This window comes from Pterocles gutturalis, unplaced genomic scaffold, assembly GCF_000699245.1.
Source record: "Pterocles gutturalis isolate BGI_N339 unplaced genomic scaffold, ASM69924v1 scaffold10671, whole genome shotgun sequence".
Lineage (NCBI taxonomy): Eukaryota > Metazoa > Chordata > Aves > Pterocliformes > Pteroclidae > Pterocles > Pterocles gutturalis.
The window spans coordinates 1-9,959 of NW_010097818.1; the positions used below are offsets into that span (position 1 = coordinate 1).

At 40.4% G+C, this 9,959-nt stretch overlaps 1 protein-coding gene across 1 annotated transcript in view; it reads right to left on the minus strand.

Moving 5' to 3' along the window:
• Positions 1–5: 5 nt before the first annotated feature.
• LOC104471321 (myosin heavy chain, skeletal muscle, adult-like) overlaps positions 6–9,959 on the minus strand; it is a gene marked incomplete at its 3' end in the record, with an annotated part of 10,573 nt that continues 619 nt past the window's right edge. Inside the window, 21 exon segments of the mRNA XM_010086628.1 lie at positions 6–17; positions 98–265; positions 377–619; positions 2,782–3,037; positions 3,138–3,274; positions 3,360–3,483; positions 3,658–3,775; positions 3,868–3,955; positions 4,656–4,729; positions 4,880–5,189; positions 5,677–5,847; positions 6,206–6,355; positions 6,452–6,570; positions 7,307–7,445; positions 7,520–7,623; positions 7,729–7,827; positions 7,910–7,973; positions 8,100–8,192; positions 8,278–8,392; positions 8,491–8,518; positions 9,827–9,942. Of these exon segments, the coding sequence (XP_010084930.1) occupies positions 6–17; positions 98–265; positions 377–619; positions 2,782–3,037; positions 3,138–3,274; positions 3,360–3,483; positions 3,658–3,775; positions 3,868–3,955; positions 4,656–4,729; positions 4,880–5,189; positions 5,677–5,847; positions 6,206–6,355; positions 6,452–6,570; positions 7,307–7,445; positions 7,520–7,623; positions 7,729–7,827; positions 7,910–7,973; positions 8,100–8,192; positions 8,278–8,392; positions 8,491–8,518; positions 9,827–9,942 (2,728 nt within the window).

A 9,959-nucleotide genomic window follows, 5' to 3' on the forward strand; every position in this document is an offset into this window, starting at 1 on the left:
TCCAGGGACCCTTCCAGCTAAAGAGAAGACCATTGGTGCTCTGCTGGTAGTCTGACTGTGTAACAGCTTTAATCTTCTCATGTGCATCTGTACTTACATCGTCCACTTGCTGCTCCAGCTTGGTTTTAGCTTTGGTCAGCGTATTGACTTTGTCTTCTTCTGCCTGCAGGTCATCCAGTGTCCGCTGGTGGGCGGCTTTCTTCTCTTTTGTCAGCTTGGCAATGGTCTCGTCCAGGGCTGCCATCTCTTCTGTGAGGTTTTTCACCTTTGAGAAGAAGGGAACAAGTGCAGACAGAAAAATGTTGTTTAAAACTTTATATCATATAACAAAACAAAGGTCTTTTCTGCAGTGAGAGTGACGTCTTCTGCCTCATACCTTGTTTTCAGTGGCATGCTTTTCCTTCTCAACCTTGGCAAGTGTTAACTCAAGGTCGTCAATATCTTTCTTCAGCTCTGAACACTCATCCTCCAGTTTCCTCTTCTTGGCTGTCAGCTCAGCATTAATTTCTTCCTCATCCTCAGCCCTTTCAGTCACCTCTTTAACTTTTGCTTCCAGCTGGATTTTGGTTTTGATGAGCTGGTCACATCTCTCCTCAGCATCAGCCAAGCTATCTGCTTCCTGGTGGGGAGACACAGATTTTCTTTGGATTTTTTTTCCCTGAACTTTCCTATGTAAGCGTGTGTTAAACTATGGTCTGAAGTTGGACTCTTCTCAAGCAACTGTAGTCATGCTTTTTTTTCCCCCTTGGGATGCATTATACAGCTTCTCAGTTGGAAACAATATTTATTCCTGAACTTTTTTCTCAGTCCTAACGATGTCTCACAGATGTAGGTGTGAGAATTTCTCTTTTACTTAGAGGAGAAAGAGCTTGGAGACATTTCTCTTCACAAACACAGTATTCAATATCTTTCCTTTTGTAACTGAATCCTTCTGAACCCAATATGATGTCAGGAGTAAAGGCTCTGGTAGTCTCAACAATAATTTAATAGAAAAAAGATTCCTCTCTCTCTAAATGTATTAAGATTGCTGCTTGTGCAAGTGGGGTTTTACCCTTGTGAATCAACTACTTGTGTGTCATCCTTCCATACTGTGTCTGGAGAGGCATATCCTGGTTTCAGCTGACAACCACATCATCTTACTCTTTGGTGGGCTTTTGGTATAATAGATTTGTTTTGTCCCAAATGAATTTGAAACGTAAATAGCTTAGAAGAAAGTCCAATGGAATATTTATTTTTCTCTGTATGCTAGCAAAAACAGGCAACATGGGGGTCTCATATTCTCCTGGGAATGTTCAAATAACTGGGTGATTAACTACAGTGTTCCATTTTCAGCTGGTAATTTAAATAATTTAGTGACTAAACTAAGATGACTTTGTAAGGTGACATTTGAATATCAAATACTTTCATGTATATTTTTAAAGCAATATTTTATTTTGTGAAGTCCTGTGTGTCTACAAGGTTCATAGGATTGTGGTGGTAAAATTATTAATTTTTAAGATTGAGAGGTCTGGCTAAGAAGTTATCTTTACTAAAAGAATATTCATTGTAACTAAGAGCTAACAGTCCATGATTGTTTCCAACTCCCTACTTCTCAGCTCATACTGGGTGTGTCACTCCAATAAACTCCACCAACAGCCAGTCCCTCCATATTCTCATGTTATTTACTTTTTGATTCCTTAGAATTGTTGCAGTTACTTAAGAATAATCCCTCCCAAGGATGCATACCTGGCTTTGTTAACATTGAAATTATTGTTTTTCCTCACTGCTTTCTTTTTTTCTGATACAGTATATAGGTTGGGTCTCTGCAATCAATTGCCAGAGAACAGGGAAGCAGAAGGGGAGATGCTGCCCGAATGTTCTCTCACTGTGTGTGTTTATAGCTAATGAAGCTTCTGTCTGACCTGTTCTAAATGTGTCGGGGGCGACTGTGGGCCCCAACACGAGTACATTATGGAAAGATGGCTTTTAGTGGAAATTAATGTTATTTTAGTAAAGATAACTTGTTAGCCAGACCTCTCAATCTTAAATATTGAGATTAATTTTACCACCACAGGATGTTGTTTGTAGTGGAACTACTATATAGTGCATGGCAGAAAATCCAGAATAGAAATGCAAAAAACTACAATGTTAAAAAACCTCAAAAATTTCTGCATCATTATAAATTTCATTTATGATCTTGATTCATACCAGCTAAGTCTAAAGCACACAGAGCTCTTTTGTATAATAAACAACTGAGGTAAGAAGAAACTCTGTGTCTATATATTCTTAGACTAAGGAAAAATTTGAAGGTGTATTTCCTGATGACGGAGTGAAGGATTAACTGCTAGTTATTAAGGAAAGGGTGGATGGCTTTTCCTGCACCTGAATTCACAAGTACCACTTTCAACTCTGGCTTGCATCTACACTGCAAAGTTAATTCATTGTTCTACAACCTGGTGGAATGGAGATGCCCCTGGCACGACTCACCTGCTCAGATGGAGTTGGGGGTTCAGGCAAAACTCTGCTCTGAGTATTTCATGTTGTCTAGCTATACCTGCCTCCTTCCTCTGAAGGCAAGGGCACTGACTCCCACTTGGAGTTCCCTGCTCCTTTCCACTAGCTGTCAGAGTGCTCAACACGCCACTGCCAGACACTTGATTCCTCAACTTCACATACAGATGATAGGTCATTCACCAAATATCTGACTTTTGGTCTTCTATAGTCTGACCTCCTGCTTCATAAAGAATAGTCTGAATGTATAGACTACTTTTCTCTGTGACAAATTAATGGTGATAAACTTACAGCCTGTACTTGGAGCTGCAGATCATTTTTCTCCTGCAGCAGGGCCACCATTTTCTCCTCCAGTTCCTTCCTCTTTGCCTCAGACTTTGCAAGCTCTTCCTTGGTTTTCTCAAACTCTTGTTTCATGTTGGCCATCTCCTTCTCAGATTCTGCACTCTTCAGCAAGGGCTTGATCTTGAAGAACAGCTTCATCCAGGGCCAGTGCTTCACGTTCATGAATGCACGAACATTGTACTGGATACAGAAGATGGACTCCCTGAAGCATAATTAAAACGTGTGTTGAATATTTTCATTATGATGAGTGCCAATGCTTTCCCCCAAGCAAGTGACTTTAACTGAAGGTGAGGAATGTCTACCTCCTCTCCACCATTCTCTGGTACTCCACTCTCATCAGGAAGCCCCGGCACCTGGCCTGTGTGCGGGTGATGAGCTGTGCCAGCTTCTCATCCCTCATCTCCTCCAGGAGTCCCAGCAGCCCAGCTTTGAAGAACACCTTAGGAAAGAGAACATTGCCACACATGACCGTCAGGAAGATCAAAGCACAGACATGCAGTGAATGACTCAAGGAGGGCTTGTACCTTGGTGTGGCCAAATTTGTACTGGGTGTGGTCCACATCAATTGACCCAAGAAGCTTCTCAGAAGCCTTCTTGCTATCAATGAACTGTCCCTCTGGGATAGCACTGGCATTTAGCACCTTGTATCTGTGGAATGAGAAAGGGGAAGATAAGGCTGTTTTTTCCCAACCAGCACACACTAGGTACTGAACCCCACCAGCTCATATATAGTTATTTTTGACAACAGAGTCCAGCCTGAATTAACCTACATGAATGAACCAACATCGCTTATAATGCTGCTGAGAAGTGCAGTGCTTGTACCTCTGTTTAAAGTCAGCATAGAGAACTCTGCTGGGGAAACCTTTCCTGCAAATTCGGATGCCTTCCAGCACGCCGTTACACCGCAGCTGGTGAAGTACCAGTTCATGCTCCATGGCACCTAGAAATTCAGGGCATAAATGAATACCAGTTTCCAGCACAGAGTGGAATGGCTGTATCAAATGAAGTTCTCTTTCTGCTTGAGCGTCTTACCAGGTGTTTTTGTTTCATTTGGGATGATGCAACGGACAAAATGGGGGTGAGTGCTCCGTAGATTGGTCATCAGCTTGTTTAAGTTCTCCTAGAGGGACCAGTTAGTAATGTGAGTTTCCTATGTCCAGTCTTTGATGCATCAAGCCCATGGTAATGACTTTACAACTTCTCAAAATCAGCTGAGTTTTAGAACCCTTACGTAAAGCCACAGAAACCAAAGATTTATTCTATTTAAAGATCTTGAACACCAGTTTTAAAGACTAAATTACCACTATGTTGCTATTGATCCAGTGGAAATTAATATACAATTTCACACTTTCACACAAAGTAATTAACTTTTAGGTTTTTCATGTTCTGCCTTCTAAAGTCAATTTACTTAAGTGTTAAAAAGCAGGGTTTTTTTTAAATAAAAAAATATCTCTTTGGAGAAGTTTATAAGGAGATTCTCAATTCCCCAACATATCAATCTCACAGAAATGCAGGATTGCTAAAATTACAGTTTTAGTCTAACTCAAAGACATAACAATATAAAGATCTGAATAATATCCTCTCCAAACAAAAGAAAAAAGGATTAGATTTTCATTATTTTTGGAGACTGAATGCTTATTTTTGAACACAACATATTAGCAACATTGAAATTGATCCTGGATATTAGCAAATTTGAAATTGATGTGGAATTTCAAAATAATTTTACCTCCAATACAGCAACGTAAAACAGCACTTTCATATTTAATACTAGCTCGCCCCTTTCTTCAGATTACAAAGAGATAACAAATGCATTACTGTACCCGGAAAAGAGCTGAGACAGTCTGGAAAGAAGAACCCTTTTTCTTGCCACCCTTCTTACCACCACCACCAGCCTCTGCCAATGGAAGAAAAAAAGTATTAAAAAAATTGATGTTGCATATTGGAGACTATAGAACAGAAAACCACTTTAAATGTTTAGTGTTTACTGGTTTAATTTTGTGTCAGCATTGTCCCACACCAAAAATACAATCTTCACAAAGCTGACCTGCATCTGCTCCACCATAGTTGGCAAAGAGTAAGGCCAGTGTCTTCACAGATGATTTCTGATACAACCCAATGACAGTTTCATTCAGGGGGTCCTTGTTCTTCTCCAGCCAGCCAGTGATGTTGTAGTCCACTGTGCCAGCATAGTGCACCAGGGAGAAGTGGGCCTCAGCCTTGCCTTTGGCAGGTTTGGGCTTCTGGAAGTTGCTGGACTTGCCCAGATGTTGGTCATAGAGCTTGTTCTTGAAAGAGGTGTCAGTTGCCTTGGGGAACATGCACTCCTCTTCCAGGATGGAGAAGATGCCCATGGGCTGGAACACATTACAACAGACAAGAGAGAGAAACAGATTAGAAAGCAGACATGTCTTGCTTGGAAAGTTGCTGGAGTAGGAAGAGAAAGCTGTTCCCATGCATTTTATGACAAAAAGTCAGAGAGTTAACTAAGGCACAACTTTTTTCAGTGTTGCTGTTTCATTTGAACTTACACAAATGCTTTTGCTGATGAAAAAATTACAATTACAACATTGCAAAATAGTATCCTCTCCGTAAAACTTCTTTACTGATAGGCACTTACAGAACATGACAGTCTTTTACACAACTTCATTTTGCAGTCTGGAAATGAATATTGTCACCAGAAGTTCTGATATCTGAGTAGGATCTCCAAAACACTTCCACCCTATTGCCACTTTCACAGGGTATATATTTGTAAAAGCAAAAATATTTTCACATGCTTCTTAGGTATATCTCTTGGCAAGTATGGAAGATCCAACATATAACACACTTGAACAGGAAGGATACCTTCTCAATGAGCTCAATGCAGGCAGCCAGGTCCATCCCAAAGTCAATGAATGTCCATTCAATTCCTTCCTTTTTGTATTCCTCTTGCTCCAGCACAAACATGTGGTGGTTGAAGAACTGTTGCAGTTTCTCATTGGTGAAGTTGATGCACAGCTGCTCAAAGCTGTTGAACTGCCAGACATAAAAAGACATGCAATATTTTCAAGGTTGAGCAATAATAGCAAGGTGTTTTCTTGTGCACTCCTAATTAATCATGGACAATACTTTAAATACAAGGCCTCTTCCTGTGTAGTTTTCCTATGCTATCGCTCTAGGATAGACATTACATTTAGAAAAGAGAGAAGGTTTCAGATTTAGTGCAATTAGGAGATTAGTTTTCTGATTTTTTTTCTTTGCAGGATTAAAAAAGTTGATTACAAAAGCCCTGCAAATAAGCATAGGAAGACACCAATGTCTACTAACAATGTTTCAAATTTCCCTTTACTCTCAATTGTCCTTCTGTGAAAATGCTAGGAAAACTGTTCCTTACATCAAAGATCTCAAAGCCAGCAATGTCCAGGACACCAATGAAGTACTGTCTGGGCTGCTTGGTATCCAGCTGTTAGTTGATGCGAACAACCATCCACAGGAACATCTTCTCATAGACAGCTTTAGCCAGGGCACCAACTGCATTGTTCACCTAAAGCAAGGAGAAAGGTTTGGAGGTTTCTATACACAGCAGAGAAGAGTCAAAGGAATAATCAAAGCATGTTCCAAGTCACCACATTTTTCCTACCTGCTGCACAGTTTGACCCTTGGTCACATATTCATTCCCCACCTTGACTCGGGGATAACACAGGGCTTTGAGCAGGTCAGCTGAGTTCAGGCCCATCAGGTAGGCAGCCTTGTCAGCCACTAAACACCAGAAACGAGTGAGAGAGAAATAAATATTGGGCAATTTCTAAAATGTAGTCCTTGAGGGACTGTCTCAAAAGTAACAGCCGTGTTCACTACTACAGAGCTGCACAAGAATATCTAAGTCAAAGCTACAAAGCTAATTTCTCTGTGGTCTTCAGGATTCAGAGTGTACAACATTTTCAGACCTTTTGTTTCTACAGATGTTCTTCAAGAGAAGTCATTGCTTTCATTCTTTTTCAGGCATGACTACAGGACTTCACACTTTCTTCCTAGTCATACAGCAAGAGATTCTTCACTCAGAGAGTTGGAGGCATGGATTGTACTTTCTGCTGTGACAGAGACTAACCAAATACACATCTCATATCAGAGTTCCCCCAAGAGGTGAGGGTGAACAGGAGCACAGTCTCCCATCCTGTTTGAGGTTAACCACTTCACTACTCCACAGTACTGCGATCTGTAGTCCAACTAAATTATGACTAATAATGTTACAGTAATTGACATCCATGTCTCTGGCTTCCTGGCAGCATACACCAGATCTCTTATTTATAAAGTAATCATAGAATAAAATCACAGGTATCATTAAATGAGATACATGTCTCAACTGTCATCTAACCACTGAACAACTTTTTTTTTTTTTTTAGTTTACACTTCTGCATATTTAAAGCCTGAAGTCTGCCTAAGTCCTACTTTTGGTGACAATCTCGTTCAGAAAGATTGCTGAATCTGCTGACACCTTCTGTGCCATCGGGCTCTGCCTGCTCCTCTCGTTGTTTCTGCTTGAACTTCAAGTTCCCGTAGTGCATGACAGCCCCTGTCAGCTTGTAGATGGCGGTCTTTTCATCAGCAGTGAAGCCCAGGATGTCAATGGCACTCTAGCAACAGAAAGAGTAAAGTAAATGTATATGTACTCCTATCCACCAGATCACCTGTTTGGTAAGTTACTTACATCCGTAGCCATCAGCTCCTCCTGGTCATCAATGCTTGGAACAGTGATTTCACCTTGACTCACAAAGTGGAAATCATAAGGGTTGGTGGTAATGAGGAGCATATCTGAAAGCAATAAAAGGGAAAAAACAAGCTTACTTCAGTTTTCCAGATGACACAATGAGATATTGCTCAGATATCTTCCTTCAGAAAAGTTAGTGATCTTCCTACCAATTAGCTCCGGCTTCTTATTGGAGGTGATCTGATAAAATATGTGGTAGCTTCTTTCTGCCTTGAGCTGGAAAGTGACTCTGGACTTCTCCAGCAGATCTGGCAAGGACAGTAGGACAGAGTAAGCACAAGAACTGGGGAGGATTAGAAGGAATGTAATCAGACCAGGGGAGTCTCTTACAAGTTTCAATGTCAGCAGAAGCCAGTTTGCCTGTGGCCCCAAAGTGGATTCTAATGAATTTGCCCTGTTAAGGGGAAAAAGAAGCATTTCAGCCTAGATGAATTTCATTGCTTTCTCGTTATGTGAGAATACCACTAGCCCATCACTATTGTTATAATGAAGAGGAATTTTGTCCAAAGCAACAACTTACAAAGCGTGAGGAGTTGTCGTTCCTCACAGTCTTGGCATTTCCAAAGGCTTCCAGCAGTGGGTTAGCGCTGATGATTTGATCCTCAAGCGTTCCCTGTGGGATGACAATTATTCAGTTGCAGTGTTTAGTGGACATGGCAATTATATGTCAAGTGTTCAGTCCATTCTTGCTGACTCACCTGCATTTTGCCTGTTGGCTGCTCCTCCTTCTTCTTCTCTCCGCTTGCTGCAATTGTTGCAAAGTACTGGATGACACGCTTTGTGTTCACAGTCTTCCCTGCACCGGATTCTCCACTGGGAAACCAAAGAGAGAAGCAGAGAGCGTGTGGTCAGGCAGGAGGTCCCCTGGCACTGGGCAGCCCTGCAGGGACCCGAGCAGAGGATGTACATACGTGATCAGGATTGACTGGTTCTCACGATCTGTGAAAAGACAGAGATACAAAGGCTTTACCTATTGCTCATGAATGACAAAGAACTCCAAAACTAGGTGAGAAATAATGAATGAAGCTTCCAGAGGATGCAGGGACAGAAGACAGTAAAAGTCTCTGGGAATTCTAGTGGATACTTTTGATGGTCCCAGCAGTCCTTCAGGTATTATCAACTGGATTAGTAAAGACATCACTTCAGAGTAGCTTTTGTAGTCTTATGCCTTTCAGGATATTGTCTTCTCATCAGGCTACATATTTCTCTCTTATTAAATAAGTACATGTAATTAAAATATTGAAGTTGGGCTTTAAGAGCATGTAAATTCTTCTGAAACTACAATTTTCCTTTGTAATCTTGTGGAAATTTGGAGGCATCATGAACAACAGAAACGTCTGACCAACCTCTTTCACTATTTTTCATCTCTTTTTTTTTTTTAACTCCTATATATAAAAAAATATGTATTTCTGAGATCATACAGAGACAGGGTTAATTTTTCATTTTTCTATCCTGTATCTATTTCCCAGTTTGTAACAAAAGAACAGTAAAAGATCTAAAATCCTGCACATCTTTGATTTCAATGCATACATAGGGAAGAGAAAATAAAAAGTAGAAGGAAAAGGAGAAAGTAGAAATAATTTTTTTTAAAGCCATGCAATTTAAATGCTAAAAGCTTTATTTTTTCCTTGACATTGTTTTCTGAAGTTTACTTTTCAGTATAAGGGGCAATTGATTTACAGCTGCATAGATCAGTGTAGGGGTTACATAAATCATTAAAGGCTGTAGGTACTTTAGACCACCTGGTCGTCTTTTCCATCATGAATTCCATTTACATAATAATCAAATTAAGCTTATAGACCTGTTCAACACAGAGATACTCTATTTTACTTGTTAGCACTGATGCAAATTTGAATCATCTATATACACATCATTTATAGGGTATGTGTGATATTACTGTACTCTGTACTCTCCAGCTGAGACTAGTTTAGTGATTCAGATACATAAATCTATGCATATATGTAAGATCCCATTACAGTCAGTAAAGTCTACACCAAAAAACAAGTCTTTTCTTTCCAGTGAATTTGCTCCTTCTGGATTATTTTCATTAGGTCCAGGTCTTTATTGATTCTAATGGGAACACAGACACTCAGCTTACACAGACCATTACAGTTAAAAGCATTAATCTTCCATTGATTTCACACACACAATATTTTAAGTGATGCACCATATTTCCAGAGAATACCCTACATTTCCCTCCACATATAGCTCATTGCAAGAGCAGTTCAAAGGAAATCAAACACTCACCATTTAACATGAACTGATAGGCATTGTCAGAGATGGAGAAGATGTGTGGAGGGGCCTCCTGGCGCTTCTTGCCTCGGTAGGCCAACACCACCTCCGGGTTGTACACCGGCAGGCAACTGTAGGGGTTGACAAC